Raw genomic sequence first — 27,317 nt, forward strand, 5'->3', positions numbered from 1 at the left:
TGATCTTTGGCATTGTTGAAAATTTTCTGAAAGATGAAGATGGAATTTCATTAAGATTTCTGAAAAAAGAGAGACATTATTGAGATAGGGTAAGGGGGGGGGGGACATAGGTGTGAAAACGGATTGGAACTGTTGGTTCAAAACATTGGCCTTTTCTTGAATTACAGATGTTGATTTTCCTGAAACATTGTCAAAAAGAGTAGATATACATTGAGCGTCTTGTTTGGAGTTTTTTGATCTTCAGCTTCTTTACGCGTTTAACTCAAGTGCACCTTATTGATTAAAAAAAAAATACATATGACTGTATATTTGGTACAGAACTAAATCAATAATTTTTATTGGATTTTCAGTAATTTTCAATTTACAATGTTTCTGCAAACAAATAGTGTTTTGTAACCGTTATTCTAGTACGGTGTTAGATTTTATTGAATAGTCACATGACTTTCCAAAATGGCTTCTGCGTCACCAAAAGAAAAATTTGATGCAGCAGTTAAAGTTATACACAGTTTGCCAAAAAATGGTGATTTTTCCGCATATATTTAATAAATAAAGTATACATTAAACGTACAGTTCTTTGAATGTATACAAATGCTTTAAGTTTTTATACAACAATTGCGTGTAAATTCGAGAGAAAACACAACAAATGAGTTTATCTGACCTCATTTTCGACCTCTCCAATGTAGTACAAATAATTAGACATAGTTCTTGGATTATGAGATATGCTAAGGGGAAAGTCTGAATTAAAAGCTTATTAAAATTGTAACAAAAATTTGTTTTGAAACAATTTTACTTAATAATGTGAAAATACTGAGCTCAAGCCGGGGATTGAACCCACGACCTCCAGAGTGGTAGTCCGACACTTTAACTACGTCGCTAAAGAGCTAACCCAACAGCAAGGCTGATGGAAGTGGCCTTATTTCACTACACTCTTCCCCCTTTTAATGTTTCAAGGCCCAGACACGCCCGCTACAGCATGTCTTGCATCCGCATGGCCCTCCCAGAAACCATTAAACAGCTCAGACCCATTCCCGCATTCAAAGCTCTTTCTCATCCTCGTCGCCATTAATGTGAAAATACTGAGCTCAGGCCGGGGATTGAACCCACTACCTCCTGAGTGGTAGTCAGACACTTTAACCATGTCGCTAAAGGGCTAGCCAAACAGCAAGGCTGTTGGAAGTGACTTTATTTCACTACACTAAAATAGCACTTGCCAATCAGGACTTTTTTCATTCTTTTGCAAGGGCCATATAAAAATAAAGCCCCCTTCCCCAAAGAGAAAGGCAATTTATCCAAACAGAATTTCTTTAAATTATGCATTTTTCAAGCTTATCTTTGGAAATAAAGTCCCTTTCTTAGTAGTGTTGGTAATTGTTTTCCCAAAACTGAAGGCCATGCCCTTTCCCAAAATCAAGAAAATAAGCCCTGCAATTATGAGTTACACTACTCGACCCGTGAGTTTTGCATACATCACACATCACAATCGATTCAACTTGACAAATCACGGTGATTCGAGGAAAAAAATTAAGGTGATGTCTTGGCGATTCCACAGTGACATTTGCGCAATGTATCTTGCTGTAAGGCAATCAGCGCAAATCACCGCAAACCACAGTGATTTACCTTTTTGAACATAAAATAATAAATATTCGGCCCATTGGCAATTGGCAAAAAAATGACTTCGCAAACTGGAAATCTGAAATTCAGCAACCCGGTACAAAGATAGCGATATCACAGCTTCATTGCTTTATCTGTCAGTTTAACCGATTTTAATTGCTTTGAGGTTAATTAAACGGCCTTCGACAGCTAATTGGTGTTAATATGTTGTGTAATGCCAATAAAGGTGTGAAAAACTTGTGAGTCAGTGTTTATTACATATACTCCCTATCAGAGCAGTAAATGTAAAAAAAATAAATGAAATAATCCAGAAAAAATAAATGAAATAATCCAGATGATTTATTAACATGCTAATGCAGTGTAACTGTTAACAGATATTCACTTTTATTTTTACCCATTATTAGAATGTCCCCCAGGAAGCACGTTTTTACATGACTGCAGGTGATGCAATAAAACATTTTTTTGTACATGATCTATCGTATTGCATTCAATCTAAATTTAAATTTGCTCGTCCAATGAAAGCTGTGTCCCATAATGCACTGTACTCTTTACACTTCTGAAAAATGGCGTAGGCATATGGTTGTGTTTATGAAATTCTTAAGCATATTTATCGTCATAAATGTTTAAGATTATTTGTTTGTAAGTGATGTTGTAATTATATTGGATTATCAGATAAATGTGAACAATAGAAAAGCGATATGTATACAGTCATCGGTACGATTTGGTTTATATGCATGAATTGGCAAACCACTGATGTCATGGCTAATCACCACAAAATTGCAGGGAATCACTGCGAAGATTATTTTGCACTCACGCGATGGTGATTTTCCACTTAAAAATCAAACTGTCCACTGTGACTCCGCGAAATAAGGCAAAAATCGCGGGTCGCGTAGTGTAAGTGTATAGACCATATTACCATTCTAGGTTGGCCCTAAGGAAACAAAAGTACTGTAGTAGCCGAATTACAGCATAAGCACTGCAATGACAAGCCACATCATAAGCTTATTAGTCCCCTACCGGTTTCACCAGAGGGGACTTATGGTTTTGTCTCCTTCTGTCCGTCCGTCACACTTTTCTGGATCCTGCGATTACTTTAAAAGTTCTTAATATTTTTTCATGAAACTTGGAACATGGATAGATGGCAATATGGACATTATGCACGTCATTTTGTTCTTACTTCAAAAATTATGGTTGCTATGACAACAAATAGACTAGAAATACTGCTGAAAATGGTGGTTTTCTGGATCCTGCAATAACTTTTAAAGTTCTTAATATTTTTTCATGAAACTTGAAACATGGATAGATGGCAATATGGACATTATGCACGTCATTTCATTTTGTTCCTAAATAAAAAATTTTGGTTGCTATGGCAACAAATATATATATAAAAAATCTGGAATTTCTGACAATGGTGGAGCTGGTAGGAAACTTATATTGCTTGACATAGTCTTGTTAGTTCTATAAATGAGTGTACCTGTAACAAACTAACAACATAATTATTGTCATTAATGTATTGATATTAATAAGCTTTGTAAGAAATTATCATGCAAACCATAAATATTAAATAAAATAATAATAATGTAATATTTTTCACCTGAAATTAAATTCTTCATTATTCTTTTTCTTTTCACTTTTATTCATTTTCATGTATTGACAGTATTCTCTTCTATACCCCCGGTTTGCCTCAGTAATATTTGTTTTCAAACGTATTTGTCAAACAACACAGTCTGGTGCTTTTTGGCTCTTAAAAAATACATATACTTACATGTATTGAACTTAAATTCATGTATTTTTTCTATAGTTTAAAAAGGGCGATACTTTCCCTGTGTGCGAAGTAATTCCGATGTAAATATTTCATTATAAAATACTACATGTACTGAGTGACACGTCTTTATTTAGTTACAGAGCATGGTCTTTTTCAACACTCACGCTCTCCATGCGTGGAATTTGACAGAATACAGCAACAATTTCGCATTCTTTAAAAAAACAGGTTTTACATATCGTATGTGTATAGAGAATGGTGTACGCTGTAGAATTCTATTAATGAACATGATGAAATATACATGTACTGTAATTAAATTACTACCGCGTACAATATTTAACAGTTATTGTTTTCACAATGTACTTCCATAAGTTATTAATTGCTCATCATTTGCATTTATTATGCCCCCCTTCGAAGAAGAGGGGGTATATTGCTTTGCTCATGTCGGTCTGTCGGTCCGTCCTCCAGGTGGTTGTCAGACGATAACTCAAGAACGCTTGGGCCTAGGATCATGAAACTTCATATGTACATTGATCATGACTGGCAGATGACCCCTATTGATTTTGAGGTCACTAGGTCAAAGGTCAAGGTCACGGTGACCAGAAATAGTAAAATGGGTTTTGAATGATAACTCAAGAACGCATACGCCTAGGATCATGAAACTTCATGGGTAGATTGATCATGACTTGCAGATGACCCCTATTGATTTTGAGGTCACTAGGTCAAAGGTCAAGGTCACGGTGACCCGAAATAGTAAAATGGTTTCCGGATGATAACTCAAGAACGCATATGCCTAGGATCATGAAACTTCATGGGTAGATTGATCATGACTTGCAGATGACCCCTATTGATTTTGAGGTCACAAGGTCAAAGGTCAAGGTCACGGTGACCCGAAATAGTAAAATGATTTTCGGATGATGACTCAAGAACGTTTTGCCTAGGATCATGACACTTCTTAGGTACATTGATCATGACTTGCAGATGACCCCTATTGATTTTCAGGTCACTAGGTCAAAGGTCAAGGTCACAGTGACAAAAATCGTATTCACACAATGGCTACCACTACAACGGATAGCCCATATGGGGGGCATGCATGTTTTACAAACAGCCCTTGTTTTTCTTTAGTGTTCAGTTTAATTGACACATTACCACTTTACCGACGTTAATCAAAAATAAAAGTCGTCTGCTTACACCAGCCCTCATAAGCATTCTCGTTACACATTGGACGGTGAACTTCACAGTTTGGCGTCTGGAAAGGTACCTTACAATATCTCGTCATTACAGGACACTCTTCAGTTATACAGTTATAACAGAAATCACTGAGTAATGCAAATGTTAGAAAAAGTCTGTTCGCAGCGTAAAGGGCAACCAATTAATGGACTAGCCATGTGGATTATTGACCTAAACTAGGCGGGTGTCATTATCCCCTGGGGCCTCTCCAGTATTATTATCTGTTATCTGTATTGTTATCTGTGTATTAAGGTGGATGTTTCTTGCGATTTATATGTTCTGAAAATAGGAATTAAGAGAGTTCATTTGAAAATCAGAGGGGCCATTTTTTTCAATCACAAATTTCATTAAAAAAAAGATTTTTGATTGCCAACCAGGGGAATCGTAATCGCAAAATGTGATTTTGGCGATCGGTAACATTCACATAGCCATTTATATCACATGATAGGGGATTTTCTTTATTATTGTTTTTATATTAAGTGATATATAAAACAGCCTTATCCCAAAGCAAACAGAAATTATCCTTAAAGTGATTTTTTTGCAAAAGTCAGTCATAATGTTTTCAATTTTAGAAGAAAAAATTCATTTAAATGTCTTAACTGTTTATAAATGTTTTCATTACTTGTTCTATGATCAAGATTTTAAGTACAAACTACAATAAGGATACACTGTGTTATGTAACATGTGTGTATTATTTTATGCATATTCTTGCATTTTGTGATTATTTATGTTTTATGACTCTTTAGTTTGCAAATTTCTTGAAGCCTCCAACAGAATACAAGAGGCTTGCATGCAAAGACACATTAATTTTAAATTATTCTGAAATTGTGGTTGCTTGGCCAGGGTCATGAATATTATAAGAAGTTGCTTGAGTTCAATTTGATATTAGTCAACATGAAGTGTTAAGATTAAGAAGAAGTATTACATTGAAACAAGTACATTTGGAGAAATGCCTTGAAATATTATATAAATTGTCTATATAGATGTTATGGTCCACTGCAGGTCCCTTCCAGCCCTCCCGTGAGATGATGCTGATGTTCTATGCCTACTACAAACAAGCCACACTGGGAAAGTGCAGTATACCAAAACCTAGCTTTTGGGATCTGGTGAACAAAGCAAAATGGTATGCATAACCCTGGAGAGTATTTGGGTTGATAATGGTATGCATAACCCTGGAGAGTATTTGGGTTGATACATTCAATACATGCAGAGCTCCAGATAAGGTTTTGTGAAATTCTTAAATTACTACCAGATTTTCAAAAAGAATTCTTAACTCTGAAATTTTATTCTTAACGTTACTACTAAGTTTTGGAAAATAATTCTTATTTTTTTCTAAATGACCTATAAAAAAAAATGGTTATTTTCATGCAAAAAAATCAAAATAAACATACTAGCAAACTTTATTTATACGAGTTCAACAGTGTCTTATCAGTATTATACAATTTAATTTTTCAAATACCTTCATATGCCCAAACTGTGCTTAGATTGCATGCCTTAGATGAATTTTTTCACAATTAAAACGGGTCTCCTCTTCAATCTTTTCAACGATTAGCCACAGGGCTTGTCCCTTCCACTCGTTCAATGTTTTTTGTGTGTTTAAGTTTGGACCCGTCGTGTCGCATTTTTGTTTAGCTTTTTCGACTGTGTCGGCAACTGAACATACAACATCGTATAAGATCTTTTCTATAGTGTCTTTCTAAACATTTAACTTCGGCTCACTTTGCGTACAATATGTTAAAAGCGTGTTTTTGGACGCTTTGCAGTTTTTGAGGACGCTCTCTTGGCGCCGCCATTGTTTTTTGACAGATAGACTGTATATGCCCCCCTTATATTGGAAAAAATGCGCTTTGTTAAACAAACCGGATAACCATTCTATATAAGCACCGCAAAGATCTTTAATACGCGAAAAGAACTCAATAAAAATCGATACGAACCGATGTAAAAATAATATTCGTAACTTGATTTTGTAATTCTTAATGGTACGACAAGATTTTAAAATAAATACGTAACGGACTTGAAAATAATTCGTAATTACGAAAATACGACCCTTATCTGGAGCTCTGAATACATGTACTGATTATGTGGTCTTCTCTGTGAATTAAATTTTCACAAACACTGACAAGATTGAGAGCAAAATGTACCCACGTTTGAGAATTAATCAGACAAATAATGAGCTCAGATATTCTCCAAATATTGTGCGTACTACTCACTTGAATGTAGGAATGATTGGTGTGCATGTCCTAATTTTGCTCTTCTTTCAATGAAAAATAGCAAAATCTTGATTGCACAGCTGTTTCTATTAAAGGTATTCATATCAATCTGAAGTCACTGACTAGTTGAGTAACTAAGTTCCATAATTCTGACCCGAAATTCAGCAGGATATCACACTTTTGTACTACACAATTGTTGCTATTATTTGCCTGCAACTGCTAAATATTTATATTCACTTTAGATATTGAAACAAAAAGAGACGTTGATGTGTTGAGGGTCTTTATGAACATTCAATTACCAAGACCTAAAACTGTGATCAGCATTTATGCTCATGTTCTCTTATAAATTTAAAGAAGTGAAACTCCAGCTGCTGGAGCAGTATTGAATTCTCATTATATACAATTAGTTGGTCCTTTATTTAAATTTTAAGGCAAGTGACCAATTGTGAAAACAGTACAAAACAGCACAACCTGCAGAACTCTCAATTGATGAACATCATGTTTACTTTATAAATACAGAGAATGTATAAGAATCTAAGTATAAGAAAGGTCTTAAACAAGGTTTCTAAAAATGATAAAAATAACAATACCACTACCAGCCTCTGAAGGCTGAAAATATAACAACATTGAAGTGTGTTTGATCGAAAGTTGAAATTCATGTTGAAGTTTGCATTCAAAAGGTACATATCTCTGTAATCACAACAGATATTCAATTGAAACATCACACATGTCTTGAGGATAATAATAAGAGGTCACTGAATGAGGCACAAAACTCTAATCTGAAATATAGATGAATAACGTCCCTTTTGTGAATTCCAGGAAAGTGTGCACGCTTTGTGTAGTTTTTAACAAACGTATACAGGACTTTATAGGGAAAGATGAAGGATCACAAAAGTATAGTGTGCTGCATAAAATTGTTTGGATGGAAAGTCTGACCAGACAGGAGATTTTGTTTAATTATGTTTGAAACACAACAAATTGCTTAGTCTTACACATGTACAAAAAGTTTTAAGTTTAATATTTTCATTTGAAATGTTTAAATTTATTTGCAAAAAAATGTAGAACAGATTTTCAGATTTTTTATGGTGACCTGTCCAGAGGGGCAGAATGAGAAAACCAAAAAGGAGCAGTGTGCATCAACCTGCTATTTTGCTCTAAATCTTGATCTAATTAAGTTTTGATTATGTATTGAATTTGAAATTCCATTTAAGGAAACATATAATACTATTATTGTTCACTAGGGATGCCTGGAACAACCTCGGGGATATGGACAGGGACACCGCTATGACCAAATATGTGGAGGAACTGAAAAAGGTACAATACCTGCTGCTTTGTTGCAATGAAGACACAGTTTTGTTTTCAGTTCAACATTACTTTCATCCGATGGTATTTTTCAATGCACAGATAATCACAAGTGTTTTGATGTTTTATGAATGTCCCTTCTATCCTTTAAAAAAAATGTAACGCTTCATTCAAAATCAGGACACAACATATATTAAACTTGAATATTTTATTAATTACCATTTAGCTGAAATTTGAAAATTAATTTGGACACAAACTCAAAATATCTTCAAATGAAAATGAAAATTATTGAAATACGTTACCTTGATGAGGCATGGATTCTTCTTGCTGTTCTTTTAATTGCATAAGTAACACTTTGTATCTGTTGATGATTATTAATCCAAAATAATACTTTATCCGTTATGTTTGTCATTTGTTGCAGTAAATATCAACCTAAATGTTATTAATATTTAGTTTATCTTAGTAATGAATCAGTAGGTACAAGTATTATTGATATAATTAAAGCTATAGTAATAGTTATGAAAGCACACATTGGATTAAATAAAATGAGCGGCTCTCTTGTAAAACCAGGCTTAATTCATGTGTGTAAAGTTTCACTTTAGATAAGCCTGTGCAATCTAAGACAGAAAAAAACTTCCCGCTTTTAAGGAATTGTTTGTTTAAAGAAAGGCTATTCTCAACACAAATCTGGTCTAAGCAGACAGTCTCATCACTGATTAGCTCATTTGGACTGCATAGTATAATCTGGAACGAAACTTTATTCAAAAGCATTAAGCCAGTTCTTTTGCAAAGTGTTGCTCAAATAATAAAATTAAAATGAAGACCTGAAATTGAATCTTCTTTCAGACACTAAAACTAGGTGAAAAACAATGGAATGAAATGGCATCGAATGGGGATCCAAGGGTAGGCTATACATGTACCTAAAGAAGTGTTTTTTTCATAGAAATATCTTGCATGTAATTTGCTAAACCTTTGCCCACAGATCTTTGGTCACTCTTCCATATTTTTTTTTCATGACTACCGTTACCAAGCAGTCTCTTTATTAGCTTTATCTAAAAAATGTAAAAATACTCTAGACTAGCTAATGCTCTATTTTAATTCATGAACGAGATATATTATATAATGGCGTATTGTGATCAGTTCAGGAAAAATAAATGTTTACACATATGACTTGCATCTTGTCTATCACTATTAAAGCATCATATTCAAAATATTTAATTTGAAAAGAAAAATTTATTGAGATATTTATACAAAAAAGATAATGTAAAAGATAATGGTTGCGTTCAGCAGCAGCTGTAACAATGTTATGTCTTTAGCAGCTTTATCTTTGAAATATGACACTTTATTGACATGAATGAGTTATGTCATTCAGATGTTTCTGCAAACTGGTTTAAAATCACTGTATGTACATGTATCATTGCACAGCTCCCACATTTATGTAGCTTTGTATCCCTTTGTATAAAATACCTACACAATAAAGCCTCACTGTTTTAAAGAATATGGTTCCCTCCTTATTATGGGTGGTAAATTATAGGCTATGCTTTCAATTAAGTTGAGCTTAGTGCATTATGTGTAAAGTATCATCCAATATTTACCTGCACAGGCTTATCAGGGACAACACTTTCCACTTGTATTCAATTGTTTGCTTAAAAAAGTCCTTTCTTAACAACATCTCAGTCTAGGAGGAAAGTATTGTCCCAGATTAGCCTATGCAAACTACACAGGCCAATCTTTGTCAATAGTTTACATACATGCATTAAGCCAGTTTTTTTTTCAAGAGACTAGCTCATGCATATTATATAAAACTTACATGTTATACATGTACATTTTATAATTGCTTGATGTACACAGTCATTTTTTAAAATTCGGATTCCACACTCCACAGTAATATAATATTGCAAATGATAATAAAAGAAAATTGACAAAAATCCTTTCAGCATTGATAGCAAGTTAACCAGCAAAATTTAAACCAATGAATGTTTTGATGTCCAAGATTTTTCAAATCTCTTATTTTTTTTTAGATGACTTCAAACATTTTATAAATAGTAATTCTTATCTTCTATACATTTTTTATATCATGTATATCTTTTGATAAGAATGCATTTATTTGCAAAACAAGGCTCTGATTGTACATGTTCATCATCTTTAAGGGAAGCTTTTTTTTCAGTCACCATCTTTTCAATGAAATTTATTGCTGTATTTCCTAGAAGTTATCACAGAAATTATCCTGGGGTGATCATTTTCCAACGTATAAAAAAAATGGGAGGGCCAGGTGTATTGAACAGTAAACACATATTTCCTCAGAATCTGCTGCCTTGATTTGAAAAGATATTCTCATGATTGTTCCCTAGGTGATCCTGAATTTTAAATATGATTTGACAATGTAAACTGGAATCAGTTTATGCTGTCTATAAAATTCAGATTTCAAAGTGATGTTTGTTTTTTGCCTCGCCATTTTTTTTTAACAAAAATTCAGGTGAGCAAGGCTGGGCAATTAAGGTCCTCTTAGTGTTTCAGCATTTTTAGTGGAAAATAGCCTTTTGCATGTAAACTATTCAATGGTGTCATTATACTAGTTAATCGATACTAACATTTGTGCTATGCATTTTGAATTACCATTGGGTGTTTTATTGCTTTTCAGGTCAACATGTTTTCCTACAAGATTGTTTATTTTATAAGTCAGTAAGGTTTAAAATGAATCTATTACATTAGATAGATTAATATAATGTCCCAAAACCCTTGCATTATTTCCAAAATTAAGTCATACACAAGAGGTAGGGTGTGTTGCGCTGTGTAATTGAAAGTAACAACTGGGAAGTAATAAGCTTTGAAAGGGCGATAATTTCTAAACCTGCCAAATGATATATTGAAATTTTATTTCAAAGCAGCGCAATAGGAGGGCATTGTGTTTCTGACAAACACATCGTTTGTTGTTTTTAGCTCCACTGGCCAAAGGCCAGCGGGGCTTATGTCATGGTCCTGTGTCCGTCGTGTGTGCGTCAGTGCGTGCGTCAGTGCGTGCGTCCGTGCGTTAACTTTTTCTTTAAACATCTTCTTCTCCTAAACTACTGGTCCAAATCTGATGAAATTTCTCAGGAATGTTCCTGTGGTGAACCTCTTTCAAATTTGTTCAAATTATGCCCCTGGGGTCAAATTTGACCCTGCCCCGGGGATTCAAAAAATTGAAAATTTGCTTATATAAGGCCTATTTTGTGCAAACTTTATAAATCTTCTTGTCCATAACCATTAGGCCTAGGGCTACCAAATTTGGTATGTATTGACATCTTATAGTCCTCTACCAAGTTTGTTCAAATTATGCCCCTGGGGTCAAATTTGACCCTGCCCCGGGGGGGTCAAAAAATTGAAAATTTGCTTATATAAGGCCTATTTTGTGCAAACTTTAAAAATCTTCTTGTCCATAACCATTGGGCCAAGGGCTACCAAATTTGGTATGTAGTGACATCTTATAGTGCTCTACCAAGTTTGTTCAAATTATGCCCCTGGGGTCAAATTTGACCCTGCCCCGGGGTTCAAAAAATTGAAAATTTGCTTATATAAGGCCTATTTTGTGCAAACTTTAAAAATCTTCTTGTCCGTAACCATTGGGCCTAGGGCTACCAAATTTGCTATGTAGTGACATCTTATAGTCCTCTACCAAGTTTGTTCAAATTATGCCCCTGGGGTAAAATTTGACCCTGCCCCGGGGGGTCAAAACATTGAAAATTTGCTTATATAAGGCCTATTTTTGCAAACTTTAAAAATCTTCTTGTCCATAACCGTATGGCATAGGGCTACCAAATTTGGTATGTAGTGACATCTTATTGTCCTCTACCAAGTTTGCTCAAATTATGCCCCTGGGGTCAAATTTGACCCTGCCCCGGGGGGTTAAAAAATTGAAAATTTGCTTATGTAAGGCCTATTTTCTGCAAACTTTAAAAAATCTTCTTGTCCATTACCATTGGGTCTAGGGCTACCAAATTTGCCATGTAGTGACACCTTATAGTCCTCTACCAAGTTTATTCAAATTATGCCCCTGGGGTTAAATTTGACCCTGCCCCGGGGGGTTAAAAAATTGAAAATTTGCTTATATAAGGCCTATTTTGTGCAAACTTTAAAAATCTTCTTGTCAATAACCAATTGGCCTAGGGCTACCAAATTTGCTATATAGTGACATCTTATAGTCCTCTACCAAGTTTGTTCAAATTATGCCCCTGGGGTCAAATTTGACCCTGCCCCGGGGGTTTAAAAAATTGAAAATTTGCTTTTATAAGGCCTATTTTGTGCAAACTTTAAAAATCTTCTTGTCCATAACCATTGGGCCTAGGGCTACCAAATTTTGTATGTAGTGACATCTTATAGTCCTATATCAAGTTTGTTCAAATTATGCCCCTGGGGTCAAATTTGACCCTGCCCTGGGGGGTCAAAAAATTGAACATTTGCTTATATACGGCCTATTTTGTGAAAACTTTTAAAATCTTCTTGTCCATAACCATTGGGCCAAGGGGTACCAAATTTGGTATGTAGTGACATCTTATAGTCCTCTACCAAGTTTGTTCAATTTATGCCCCTGGGGTCAAATTTGACCCTGCCCCGGGGAGTCAAAAAATTGAAAATTTGCTTATATAAGGCCTATTTTGTGAAAACTTTAAGAATCTTCTCGTCCATTACCATTGGGCCTAGGGCTACCAAATTTGGTATGTAGTGGCATCTAATAGTCCTCTACCAAGTTTGTTCAAATTATGCCCCTGGGGTCTAATTTGACCCTGCCCTAGGGGGTCAAAAAATCAAAAATTTGCTTATATAAGGCCTATTTTGTGCAAACTTTAAAAATCTTCTTGTCCATAACCGTATGGCATAGGGCTACCAAATTTGGTATGTACTGACATCTTATAGTCCTCTACCAAGTTTGTTCAAATTAAGCCCCTGGGATCAAATTTGACCGTTCCCCAGGGGTCACAAAATTGAACATATGCTTATATCGGGCCCATTTTGTGCAAACTATAAAAATCTTCTTGTCCATAAACATTGGGCCTATTTCTACCAAATTCGGTAGGTAGTGACATCTAATAGTTCTCTACTTAGTTTGTTCAAATTATGCCCCTAGGAACAAATTTGACCTTGTCCCAGGGGTCACAAAAATGAACATGTGCTTAAATAAGGCCTTTTTTGTGCAAACTTTAAAAATCTTCTTGTTCTTAATTATAGAGCTTAGGGCTACTAAATTTGGTATGTAGTGATATCTTATAGTCCTCTACCAAATTTGTTCAAATTATTCCCCTGGGCTCAAATTTGACCCGGCCCCGGGGGTCACAAAACTGAACATATGACGTTTACCAGTGGAGATTACTGCGGCTGTTTGGCTGTGACCAACAACAACATCAACATCTTGTAAACATGAGATAAAACCCTGTCATTTAGTGCCATTTTAGGTCAGATGGTGACTGCTTACAAAGGCATTGAAGTAAGAACATGTGTTATGAATGTTTTTCTTATAAACTGAAAAAAGTCAGGTTTTATTTAAATATGTCTAAAGTGACCATATATCCGGATGAAAATATTTTGGGTGACATGTTAATTTCATGTCTTTTTTATAGTGTTAAAACCAGTTTAATAATATCTTATTGATTTTAAAAACACAGCTTCCATGAACATAATTATTTCAAGGAAAGTCAATATATGATACTGCACTGTAAACTCAAACTTTGTATTGAAGAGAAGGTGTTGAATTAATGAAGTGCAATGTCTTAACTATCGTATATGCTGCTTTTTAATAACTAATGATTCATTGTTCCATTTGTGAATCGTGACTGATCATGAATTGTTGAAATGATTGTCAATTGCTCAACAATCCATATATATTTCTGACCATTTTATAATTTTCTTAATATTAGTTATGAATTGATCTTAGAAGTCAAATGTATTACTTAATTAAATACATTTATAAATATAAAGAAATAATCTTTAGATTATCATAATATTCTCAGGCTTGTTGGTCTTAAGGATGTGTGGGTTGATGAGCAATTTCTCCTTTTATCACAATTATTTCTACCCTACCTGATCATTTCCTTCATATTCCATTTTTTATTCAACTGACGTCTGCAACCTCTTTCAAATTGGGAAAGTCCAAAATGTGTTGTTTGGTAAAGGGTTAAGGAATTTTGATTCCTATGGGTCTTGTGAATCTGTTTCAAATCAAATGCGTAGATTTGATCTTCAGCATCTAAAAATATGTGAAATAGAAAGAACGACAATATATTTTGGAGAGATAAATGTACCTATGTTATAAGCAAAGGACCTGTGCAACAATTCCCAGGCTTTTTTGTCTGTTTAGTTAACACGGTAGTAACTTTTTCCATATATAAAAATGCTCATCCTTCCAACTTTAAGCGCCCAGTGGGACGAGGGATAGAAAGAGAAAGTCACAATTTGCTTGAGTACATTTCAACCCATGCGCATTACACATTTTTTTTGCAAAGAAAAAACAGTGGAGCAATGCAGGGCCATCATGGCCCTCTTGTTTTTCTTGGTAACAAGATTGTTTATTTTATTAGTCAGCTTGGTTAAGAAACGCTGCTATTTCATTATAAAGATTAATATCATGTCCACGTCATGCTAAAACCTTAACATTTTGTTAACCTTTTGAACATTGGCTCTAAAATCAAATTTCTTCCACCTACAACTTTGAAACTTCATATGTAGATGCACCTTGATGAGTTCTACACGCCACACCCATTTTTGGGTACTAGGTCCAAAGTCAAGGTCACTGTGACCTTTAAAAAAATTAATCTGACAAGCTTTCATTTATTCAAAACTGCACCCGTAGCTGACGTGACACCCGTTATGCAGGCTCTTGTTTATTCATCTTTATCTTTGGTTTCCTTTTTAGGTGCATCTCCATTGCACCAAAGATTTTGGTTCCATGCATGTTAATTACTTTTAAGCAGTGTTAATTTCAATGTGTCTCAGATGATTGTGTTTTATTAATATTATTAACCAATATCAATGTACCAAGTTTATAAATTTCTTACCAGATTATAAAAAATTAATCTTGACAGATAATGGGTGATGCCAAGGTAATGCACAATCTTTAATTTATAGATGTTTTATTTAGTAGGAACTCCTGTGTAGATTGCAATATTCTAAAAGTCTTTTCTCTTTTGTCTACTTTCTACTTGTGTGCTTTTCAAGTTGGTCCTATTTTCACTTTTATCCCATTTTCATCTTTGCCTCATTTACCCTCAGATTGTGGAAGCCATGCCACAGACCCAAGTGGTGGGAGATTTCATGGACAAGCTGGGAGCCTTTTATGAGATTGTGGATGAGGATTCCCCAATAGAACGAGCCCGGCGAGCAAACTCTAAACTTGTACCTCTTCCTAAACTGATGCCACAAGATCACAACTACAACATACCTCCATTAGGTAACTCAATATTTCACTGTTTGTTGATTAATTGGGATAATTAGGTTTCTTATCAGTTTTGATTGATCTCTTTTGCGTTCTAAATAATATTTTTGTGTTAAAAAATGTCTGAATCTTCACATTTAACATTTGTGGTGAATGCTTTTAATAAAGGCTTCTTGGTAGCTTCTTTTTAAATAAAGAAAGCCACTGTGATTTGACAGGGTTTCATTCTTAAATGATTGCTTAGCAAATGTTGAGTTTTGTTATTGACATTTAAATCGCAGTTCCATTGCTTGTGAATTTCAAAGGAACACAAACCTTCTCCTCTTTGTGACACAGAGATCATTCTCTATGCAATTGACATTTTAACCCATTTTAAGTCTTCCTTAACACATCTGCATTCTCAAAATTATTCACATTTTGTTGTTGATGTTTTTTGAAGCAGTTTGCAAAATATTCACAAAACATTAATGGAAAAATAATTTAAATATGGCTTGTAGAAAGTGGTGAACAACCTTTGCAACTGTATGGAGTGGAGGATAATGTAAATGAAGAAGAGGGAAGGGAAGAAGATGATAGCGGCGTTAACCTCACCAATGGAGAGGCATCCCAGGGGAGTCCTGGAGGTCACCATGAAGGGGACAGGGAAGGGTCGGCTAGTCTTGAGGGACTAAATGTTGAGAGTTCAGAAAGCGAAGATGAGTTTTGTGACACTTCCATGGATCTTGAGGTATTTCATGTACCAGTGTATGTTGGTTGTACGTCATACAGTTTCCCTTATAAGTTATATAGCTGTATGGAACACTCCTTATTAACATTCATTGGCTTTCCCTCTATTTTATTATTTTGTAGCAGTAGTTAAGTGTTTGAATATAAAGATTATGAGATATCAACAAATCCAGTCTTTACAAGTTTATCTTATCTATAAAATGTTTTATGTTTTTATGCATGTATGTTATAATGCACCAAAACAGTGAAAGTTCTTTACATTCAGCTAAGCAACTGGTTGTGCCTTCATTGCCCGCTTTTGAGCTCAACTTAGCACAACATGCTCATGGTGAATTTTTATGATAGCCTTTTGGCTTTCATGTGTCGTCCAGTGTGTGTCGTCAATATTTTACTTGTCAACACTTTAGAGGCCGCATTTATTGTCCAATCTTCATGAAAGTTTGTCAGGACACATTTCCCACTGGTATCTTGAACGAGTTCGAAAATGGTTCCGGTTGGTTGAAAAACATGGCTGCCAGGCGGCGTGGCAGTTATCCTTATAATTTATAGCTACTGTTAAACCTTGTAAACACTCTAGGAGTCACATTTTTGGTCGAATCCCCATGAAACTTAGTCAGAACATTTGTTCTAACGATATCTGGGCTGAGTCCAAAAATGGTTCCAGTCAGTTGAAAAACATGGCTGCCTGGGGGAGCTGGGCATTTTTACGGCTATAGTAAAACCTTGTCAACACTCTAAAATTCACATTTATAGTCCAATCTTTATGAAACTTGGTCAGAACATGTGGGCTTATGATGATAGCTTGGCTGAAGTGGTTATTGTTTGTCAAAAAATATGGCTGCAAGGGCCTTATATTGCTTTAGTGAAACCTTCTAGAAGTCACATTTTTTGTGCAATCGAAATGAAACTTAGTCAGACCACTTGTTCTAATAACTTCTCGGTCGAGTTCAGAAATTCTTCTTGTTTGTTGAGAAAGGTGACTGCTGAAGGTGGGGAAGTTTTCCTTATATGGCTATATTGAAAACTTATTGACGCGTTGTTTAGCCACATTTATTGGCAAATCTTCATGAAACTTGGTTGGAACATTTATCTCAATGAAATCTCGGCTGTGATTGAAACTGCTTTATGGGATCTCAAAAACTTGGTCACAAGGTCAAATTAAAAAAACATGTTTATTCTGTAGAAGTCATTTTTAGCTCGACTATTATATAAAAAAAATATATAGTGGAGCTATCCTACTCACCCCGGCATCAGCGTTGGCGTCTACCTAAGCGTGCAAATGTTAAAGTTTTCGTGCTACCCCGAATATTTTCTTTGTCCCTTGACATATTGCTTTCATATTTTGCATACTTGTTTACCAACATGACCCCAACCTATAAACAAGAGCAGACAACTCTATCAATTATTTTGTCATAATTATGGCCCCTTTTCCACTTAGATTATGCAGCAAATGTTAAAGTTTGCGTACTACCCCAACTATTTTCAATGTCACTGGACATATTGCTTTAATATTTTGCATACTTCTTTACCAACATGACCCCAATCTATAAACAAGAGCAGACAACTGTATCAAGCATTTTGACAGAATTATTGCCCCTTTTATACTTAGAGTATGCATATTATTGATAAATCTATGTTAAAGTTTGCGTACTACCCCAAATTATATTTCCTATATCCTTTTACATATTGCTTTTATATTTTGCATACTTGTTTACCAACATGACCCCAACTTATAAACAAGAGCATACCACTGGATCAAGCATTATGACATACTTATGGCCCCTTTTACACTTATGTAATTTAACATTTTGCTTAAATTGCCATAACTTCTTTATTTGTGATCACATTTTATTATTACTTTCACAAAACAACACTTCTGAATACCACAATGGATTCCACCCAAACAATACCCCACGCTTCTACCCAGAATCCCTTTCCCCCCCCCCAAACTTCCCCCCAATTTTTTTTTAAAACATCATCTAATAAATTACCACACCCCACATTATACCCCCCTCTCACCCCCCTCACCCCGAACCCCCCCCCCCCAATCTTTATATATATTTTTTTATACATCATCTAATAAATTATTATTACCACATTATACCCCCCTCTCCGTCATGTAATAAATTACCACACCCCACATTATACCCCCCTCTCAACCCCTACCCCCCCCCCAACAAAAATTTTTTTTTTCCTTTTCTTATTTTCAGCTCGACTATTAAATATAAAATATATATAGTGAGCTATCCTACTCACCCCGGCCTTTGCATCTGCCTTAGTGTTAGCGTGCAAATGTTAAAGTTTTCGTACTACCCCAAATATTTTCCTTCTCCCTTGACATATTGCTTTCATACTTTGCATACTTGTTTACCAACATGACCCCAACCTATAAACAAGAGCAGACAACTCTATCAAGCTTTTTGTCAAAATTATGGTCCCTTTTCCACTTAGATTATGCAGCAAATGTTAAAGTTTGCGTACTACCCCAACTATTTTCAATGTCCCTTGACATATTGCTTTCATATTTTGCATACGTGTTAACCATCATGACCCCAACCTATAAAAAAGAGCAGACAACTGTATCAAGCATTTTGACAGAATTATTGCCCCTTTTATACTTAGAATATGCATATTTTTGATGAATTATGTTAAAGTTTGCGTACTACCCCAATCGACTATTATATATAAAATATATATAGTAGAGCTATCCTACTCACCCCGGCGCCTGCGTTAGTGTCTGCGTTAGTGTTAGCGTGCAAATGTTAAAGTTTTCTTACTACCCCAAATATTTTCTTTGTCTCTTGACATATTGCTTTCATATTTTGCATACTTGTTTACCAACATGACCCCAACCTATAAACAAGAGCAGACAACTATATCAAGCATTTTGTCATAATTATGGCCCCTTTTCCACTTAGAATATGCAGCAAATGTTAAAGTTTGCGTACTACCCCAACTATTTTCAATGTCCCTGGACATATTGCTTTCATATTTTGCATACTTGTTAATCATCATGACCCCAACCTATAAACAAGAGCAGACAACTGTATCAAGCATTTTGACAGAATTATTGCCCCTTTTATACTTAGAATATGCATATTATTGATAAATCTATGTTAAAGTTTGTGTACTACCCCAAATATTTCCTATACCCTTTGACATACTGCTTTAATATTTTGCATACTTCTTTACCAACACGATCCCAATCTATTAGGAAAAGCAGACAACTGTATCAAGCATTTTAACAAAATTATGGCCCCTTTTATACTTAGATAATTTAACATTTGGTTAAGTTTTGTGTTTAGGTCCATTTTACTCCTGAAGTATCATAGCTATTGCTTGGAAAACTCGCTAACTATTGTAAGGGGACTGTACACGGCAAGTTGCATAACTCTGGTTGGCTTTTTAACGGAATTATGGCCCTTTTTTGTCTTAGTAACTTATTATTTGTTATTTATATTTTGTTAAATTTTGTGTTTTACATCCACTTTACTTCTAAAGTATCAAGGCTATTGCTTTCAAACTTCAAATACTTTCTTACTATCATGATGGTACTGTACCTGGCAAGTTTTATTTGACTTTGACCTTTGAATGACATTGACTCTCAAGGTCAAATTAATAAATTTTGCTTACATTGCCATAACTCCTTTATTTATGATCACATTTGAGTCATACTTTGACAAAACAACACTTACCTGACATACCACAATGCACTCCACCAAAACCATCCCCCACCCTAGAACAACCCCCCCAACAAAAAAAAATCTTATTTTTGAAAGATCATCTTTTAAATGATCCCATACCCACTCCCACATTATACCCCCCCCCCCCCTCTCCATTATGGCTTACGTTATACTGTCAAGCACTCGAATAGTGGAGCGCGCTGTCCTCTGACAGCTTTGTTTATGGTACAATCTTGATGATCAGCTTGCACTTTTTACGAATATTCTAGTTCCTTTGGGTCTCAGGTGAGAGCCTTAGGGCCCAGGGCCCTCTTGTTGCTAGCATCACCTTTAATGATCCTGATTTGTCCATATGAGTATGAATTATCCATTTCTTTCTATATTTTTCCCCAGGTTCCTGTTAAACATCTCAACGCTGAATCGCACATGACCAGCAAACGCCATGTAAGGTTCTCTGAACTCAATGGCAGAACAGAAATCAATGGTGACCTTCAGGATTCAATGTTATCCCCTGGGTTTTCATTCATATCATCATCACTTGGGAGAGGAGACAATGACAGCTTAGTAGTAGAAACGAGCTCACCTGCTCACTTTAAACTCAAAGAATTAAAAAATGACCTTGACATTTGTGATGGTGACCTTGAGTTGGGGGCTGAGGTGAGTGTGTCAAATGGAACAATGCTGTCTGTTGGGGCAAATCATGATGATACACAATCTAGTCTAGAAAGATGGGAAGAAAATGAGCCACCTAACGGAGGGGGAGACAAAGATCCAAGCAAGGAGAAGGAGAAGGCCAAGTCTAGTCAAGGTCAAGGGTCATCATCAGGAAGATCAGGTTAGTAGGCCGTAATGTCATGGCAAGGTTTGATAATTTACTTTGCAATCACATTGCAGGTGTTGATTATTTAGTAAACTCTATTGTAATAAATTGTTTTTGCTAGACTCAAGTTTTATCCCCATATTACTGTATTGCCTTTTTAAAATGGAAGACATCCTTTTATGACTAACACTTGTGGTCATTTTTTGCTTATGTAAAAGCAATAAATTTCCAAACATCCATATGACTAATAGGGTTGATTTTTTTAAACGTTTTGTTAGTTGTACAAATGCTTTTTATTTTGCATACATAGTCAATCACATACAATGCTTAATGGGTTGCCATAGGGTAGGAGATTTTCTGTTGGTCTAGCTATTTGGAGGTAATGAGTTCGATCCCCACTGTGGGAATGTTCTTTATATCGCCCAAAATACACCAAATACTGGTTTTACTCACCCACTGACTCGAGAGTATTTTATAAAGCTAAAATAACTAAGTTTAAAATAAACTTACATTTATACTTACAGGTTCAAGAAACCTTCCTGGGGCCACTGGGGGTGGTGGGCGGAGACTGTTGCTGGCAGGAGGTGGGGCGGGTGGTGATGGGGGAGGAGATGCACCCACCACCAGCAATACCAGCGACAATGTGAGTGAGCAGATTGCCAACACTCTGGTCAGATTGCAGCAAGACATGGCCAGTGTATTGGACAGACTGAACAGACTCGAGGCTCAGTCAAGGCAAAACCAGGTACATGCCATAAGCATCACTCAACATTTTCTTGAAGTCAAATTTATCTGACCAGGTCAGATTTGGAAAAATTGTTTGATATTTCGGTTACTCAAATGTTCTTGAGCTAAATTTAATTGACGATGTGAGACTTGTAATCTTGTTAGATATTTATTGAGTTTTATGAAGAAAGATTGTAGACAAATAAAGATGTATGTTTTTTTGCCTTGTTATTTTGTGAATTGCTTAGTGCATATAGGTTTTTATAAAAAAAAAATTGCAAACTAAGAAGTTTTTTAAATTGTTTGTACCAGTAAATGAGAGTATAAAAAACTGTGCTAAATGCATGTTTATAGCAGTAGAACCACTAACAAAGTAATCAGTGTTTTTCTTTCAATGCTAAATTAGAGCGATCTGAATATGGTAAGGGCTCTGTCAAAACAAAATACAGCCTGTCAATACGACAGTCAAGACAAAACAAAAGTAAATGTTTCCTCTTTCATTTTTAGCTAGGCTGTTTTCGGAGAAAACCCAAGCTATTGTCATAGCCAGCTCGTCGTCGGCCTTCTGCCGTCCGCCATAGGCTTCGTGCTAAAACCTTAACATTGGCCATAACTTTTTAAATATTGAAGATAGCACCTTGATATTTGGCATGCATGTGTATCTCATGGAGCTGCACATTTTGAGTGGTAAAATTTCAAGGTGAACATCATCCTTCAAGGTCTAGGGTCGAAAAAACAAAGTCAAGGGAAGTAATAAGCTTTAAATGGACATAGTTATCTGACCTGCCCACGTATATATTTTTGTTAAATAAATCAAAGCGGCGCAGTAGGCGGCATTGTGTTTCTGACAAACACATTGTGGTAAAAGGTCAAGGTCAAGGTCATCCTCTACGGTCTATGGTAAAAAAACCAGATTTAAGGGAAGTAATAAGCTTTAAAAAGGGAGAAAATTATTCAATTTTGAACATAGCCACTTTATTTATTTGGCATGCATGTGTATCTCTTGCAGCTGCACATTTTGAGTGGTGAATCTACAGTCACGGTAGTGGCTTTAATTATTTGCTACTAAAAATAGAGATATGTTACAGACAATTATTTTCAAGGGAAGTAATCTATATATTTATAAATCTCATATTATATATTTCCTTACCAAGCATTGAAGTTCTTTTCACTGTTACTGTACAGATTTATTATTTTGATTATTTATAACCCAAATGATTGATTTGTCAAAGTTTTTTTTTATGATATAATTATTATTTCTTTGATGTTTATTACATACCTGTGGACTTATGTCCATAGATACATGATCAACTCTGGCTATGATCTCTTTTAAACCACAGGCCTTGGTTGTCAGTGATGTCTGACATGGTCATAATTGACTGTGAGACCCTTCCCACCCCCCCTTCCCCAGTTGGATTGGACAAAATTCAAAGGGAAGTAATTACCTTTAAAGGGAGATGATTTCTATACCTGCCAAATGATAAATAGAAATGTTATTTCAATGCGGCGCAGTAGGGGGCATTGTGATTCTGACAAACACATCTTTTGTTGGGTCACTAGGTCAAAGGTCAAGATCACTGTGACCTCTAAAAAAAAAAAAAATTCTGACAAGCTTTTGCAGCCGAGCGTGGCACCTACATGTATTATGCGGTGCTCTTGTATTTATATGTGCAAGCGTTTTATATCTTTTTTTTGTTTTAGAGACAGGGTAGTCCAGGGAGAAGTATATTTGTAAGTATCTATTGTTTTCATTTCTCAATAATTTATATATTGATAACAACAATTGACCACTGACATATAATTACTTGAGCCCATAACATTAGTTACCAAAACGGTTCTATTTGAGATCTTTTCCCAAAATTACATGTAATAGCTCTTATTCTCCCAATTTGCATTGGAAATAATTGAATGTTTTACCATTTAACAGTTTAGTTCAACTTTTACACTTGAATCCTCGTACGTGTTAAGTTAAATCGTTGTTATGAGATTAGATAATGTGAGAGAGCAGGTGGTTTTAAACAAGTGGTTTCAGTTGATAAATTATTTTTGGGGCCATTGGTGTCAAGGACAATAACTTTAACTAAAGATATAAAAAAAGGGCTTTTTCTCAATAACATTGAAAGAAGATATTGTAATAAAATAATGTGTATAGGCGGGCACATGGTTTGGGAATGCATGTTGGGCTCAGATTAAAATCAAGGTTACTCAAACTAGAAAAACGGTTTCTTCTCAATTTAGTTTGGATGGAATGACACTGATATCTTGAGTGTAGTTAGCAGATTGCACATTAGTTTAAATTAAATGAAGAAGTTAAATTTTGAAAATGTGGTTTTGTGGCATTGCTATCTATCTTGGTTTTTTTTGTATTTTCCCCATTTCAGCAGTGGTGGCCATTCAATTCCCAGACAGGTCGGACAGCTTTCTTCTTCCTAGTCTGGCCAGTGATTGTTCATATACTCCTCACATACATGTTCAGAAGAAGGAGGTAGGTTGCAAACACTTCCTACTCAAATGTTCCACCTTATAATTATGCTAAAAACTTTCGCATCTAATGACTTCAAGGGAGACAACTCCTATATTACTTAGATTGGGATATTATTTGCATGTATGAACAATTCAAAATTGAATTTCGGTTTTGCTTTTGGTCTTTTAACTTTGATCTTAAATCTTCAAATCTTGTTAAAATGGAAATGTATGAGATTCGAGGTAGGCATTTGTATGCCCCTGGATCTACTGATGCAGGGAGGCATGAAGTGGTTTGCCTGTCCATTATTACATTTGTGGTTCAGTATCTGTATGAGGTTAATCCTAGATGACATATTTCGTGTGACATCAACACCGCTTGCAACAAAGAGTTTATACTGGCATGGATGTTATCTCTGAAAACTATCAACAAATCACATCAGTTCACCCTTACCTAATTTTAACCTTTACAATGACTTACTTTTGGACTTTGACTTATTGAGACAGTTAAAATTCTTGGTTAACCTTAAACGACCTATCTTGTTTCACAGAATTACAGCTTCTCACCAACTTTACTATATCTATGAATGCTATCTATGGACACTCTGGACGCACCAACATCACCTGACCTCATTTTGGACATTGACCTACTTTTGGACTTAAAAATAATTGAAGAGATAATCATTCTTGTTTAACTCAAATTGACTACAAACTAAAGGCGTAAAGAGCTTTTATACTTCCACCAGGAGTCAGCCATTCACATTATGCAACTTATGCATATTCTTTTATGAAGGTTATGTTATGTTGACAAAATCATCAAACATTTTAGTAATTTAGTTGTATGGTGTCTTCTTGTTTTTTTAGGAGGAAATGAAGAATTTGAATATGAACAAGAGATTCATTTATCCAAGTGCTCAGTGTGATAATAACCAAAGAGATGAAGTGATTTAAATGGCTGTTGCAGGGATATGCAAATGCAATAAAACTTCTTCGGACCCTGGATTGGTTTGTTGCAAAATCTTCTTGTCTGCACACAAGTTACTGGTCCTAATAAAAGACAAGACTTTTGTTCAGTGCCCCACTAGAACTTTTTTAGTACAGTTCATTTAATTACTATTTAGTAGTTCTAGTTTTATTTTGTTAATGCATCAACGATTTGAGAGCGTATGTCAAGTACAAGCTAGGATGTTCCTTGTGTAATTATGGCACATTGATTGTGAGGAATTTAATTCTCGTTTGCATTACAAACAAAGGCATGTATGTCTGATCCTGCTACAGGCACAGTGGCAAGAATGTTTAAACTGAATTATGTTAATAAAAAAATTAATACCGTTATTTTTTTGACAGAATAAATAGTTATTACTTTTTTAAACAGAATATGAGCCAGGCTTTATATGGGCAATAAGCTAATTTATAATCACGGAAACTGATATGCATGTGATGTAATATTGACTTCTTTGTAAGTTTTTGTAACAAAGCACTAATAAATGCAACAAAAACTTAACAGATGATTATTCTTTACTTGAGTTATCAAAAAAGTATATCATTCAATTGAATACATGAGTCTATGTAATATATTCCTGTATGGAAGGTTATATAGTGTAACGGTATATAAGCATGCTCATGGAGAAATGTTAGGTTAAGTACTATAACATTCATATTTTGTTTTGAATGTCAATGTCTATTTGTTACTTTTTCACCTTAATTGTTCTTTACAAGTTATTTTATTAGTTTATTAGTTTATGTGTACACAATCAATTTGCTAATGTATAATTCATTTGTCAGAAATGTGCATACATGTTATGTTGCCTATTGTATTAGATATTGTCATGTGTTGTGTTTTTTCTGTTGTCCAAATTTAATGTGTTTATAGATGAAATACCAATCTGTGATAAAATTTGTGTTCATTGATCAATTATGAATAAATTTGATGTAATATTTGCTTTTCTTATTTATAATGACCTTGCTTGTTCTTTCTGGTGCCCTATACTTATCACCCTGTCCCTTATTGGAGTTAATTTAACAAATACTCTCATGTATTCTGGAGTGATTCTTCGTTGTTGTCCCTCCGGAACGTTTCGACGGAAGTTTGTATTCTCCTTTTATGTCGGGCTGTTGGACACATTTCACTAAAAATTTTACAGCGGAATGATCTTAATTTGAAGATGATCGGTAAGAAATTAATTTTAACGTCGGTCGTTTATGGCAGAATTATCACCGTTTTTTCCATTTAAGAATTTACACTTCGTTAACTTGTAGAGAACCAACTCCCCTTTAGCTGCTTGTCGGATTTGACCCATACTTTCAAAGCTTAAAAAGCTTCATTTGTAGTGTGTACCTTATCGCGAAGAAAGGAATGTGTACACACGATATGAAATAATAATATCAAATATGCATATTTGACGTCTACGGAGCGTTGCATACATATAAGAACATTAAATTTAATACAGTGCTAACTGTGTTTATGGTATTATACTGCTAAGTAAAATATGAGAACAAGGTAAATTATAATTAAACAAAAATCTCAGGCCATACTATGTCCGCTGCCGGGAATAGCTGTCAAGTAATTTGCCTTCGGCGTGTAAACAATCGACACTTACATACAAGAAATAATATTTGATAATTTCCATGTTTATAATACATTTCAATTTGACGTCTCGAACAATGGCAAAAATGAAAGTGTAAATGTTGTTAAATGTGCGATCTGTGCTAGACGAGTTTTACATATGAGCCGCGCTCTGTGAAAAGGTTTAATGCATGTGCGTAAAGTGTCGTCCCAGATTAGCCTGTGCAGGTCGGACAGGCTAATCAGGTACGACACTTTCCGCCTAAACTGGATTTTTGCTTAGAAGAGACGGTAAACAAAAATAGCATACAAGCGGAAAGTGTCATCCCTGATAAGCCCGTACGGAATGCACAGGCTTATCTGGGACGAGACTTTACGCACACGCATTAAATCCATTTTCACAGAGCACGGCACAATTGTTTACACTGGTTTACTTGTTTCGAAGTTAAAAGCGTTTTCAAATTATTACTTTGTTTTTTGTTGGAAACGTTATTACGCATAATACAGATTACCATTTCGATCATATATTAAAATGAGTCTCATTTTTCATGAATGTATGTTGATTGAACCAATACTAGTAAACCTATGTGCGTATTTTAGCATTATTGTTTATTTCTATATGGCAATGTGCATTTTTAAAGCACAACATGTCGTTCTGTCGGTAATACTATTTGCTCTTGCAAATATTAGCAACCCGAAATGCCACAAAACGGTCACTGCAAGACCAAAACCACAAGTTTAGAAAATATTAATACTTAAGATATATACAGCGAACAAATATATTCCGAAAAAGCTGGTCCGTAGAAATAATAT

At 35.0% G+C, this 27,317-nt stretch overlaps 1 protein-coding gene across 3 annotated transcripts; it reads left to right on the forward strand.

The window, feature by feature from the left end:
* The first annotated feature begins 419 nt into the window (after positions 1 to 419).
* Positions 420 to 25,878, forward strand: LOC127863283 (acyl-CoA-binding domain-containing protein 5-like). Of its 3 annotated transcripts, none has more exons than XM_052402698.1 (11): positions 420 to 520; positions 5,606 to 5,726; positions 8,055 to 8,127; positions 8,962 to 9,018; positions 15,358 to 15,535; positions 16,018 to 16,247; positions 20,323 to 20,764; positions 21,274 to 21,494; positions 23,177 to 23,206; positions 23,857 to 23,960; positions 24,803 to 25,878. In XM_052402698.1, the coding sequence occupies exons 1-11, from the start codon at positions 451 to 453 to the stop codon at positions 24,810 to 24,812; spliced, it is 1,536 nt and encodes a 511-aa protein (XP_052258658.1). In that variant the 5' UTR covers positions 420 to 450; the 3' UTR covers positions 24,813 to 25,878. The 3 variants fall into 3 exon arrangements, with proteins under 3 accessions (XP_052258658.1, XP_052258659.1, XP_052258660.1); XM_052402699.1 differs by having other exon boundaries at positions 23,860 to 23,960; XM_052402700.1 differs by lacking the exon at positions 8,962 to 9,018.
* The last annotated feature ends 1,439 nt before the right edge of the window (positions 25,879 to 27,317 follow it).

Source organism: Dreissena polymorpha, unplaced genomic scaffold (assembly GCF_020536995.1).
Source record: "Dreissena polymorpha isolate Duluth1 unplaced genomic scaffold, UMN_Dpol_1.0 chrUn004, whole genome shotgun sequence".
Classification (NCBI taxonomy): domain Eukaryota; kingdom Metazoa; phylum Mollusca; class Bivalvia; order Myida; family Dreissenidae; genus Dreissena; species Dreissena polymorpha.

Coding starts and splice junctions, on each gene's coding strand:
- LOC127863283 (XM_052402698.1), top strand. CDS start 451: ATGGCTTCTGCGTCACCAAAAGAAAAATTTGATGCAGCAGTTAAAGTT. Junction 9,019..15,357: donor CATCGAATGGGGATCCAAGG/GTAGGCTATACA, acceptor ATTTACCCTCAG/ATTGTGGAAGCCATGCCACA. Junction 16,248..20,322: donor ACACTTCCATGGATCTTGAG/GTATTTCATGTA, acceptor ATTTTTCCCCAG/GTTCCTGTTAAACATCTCAA.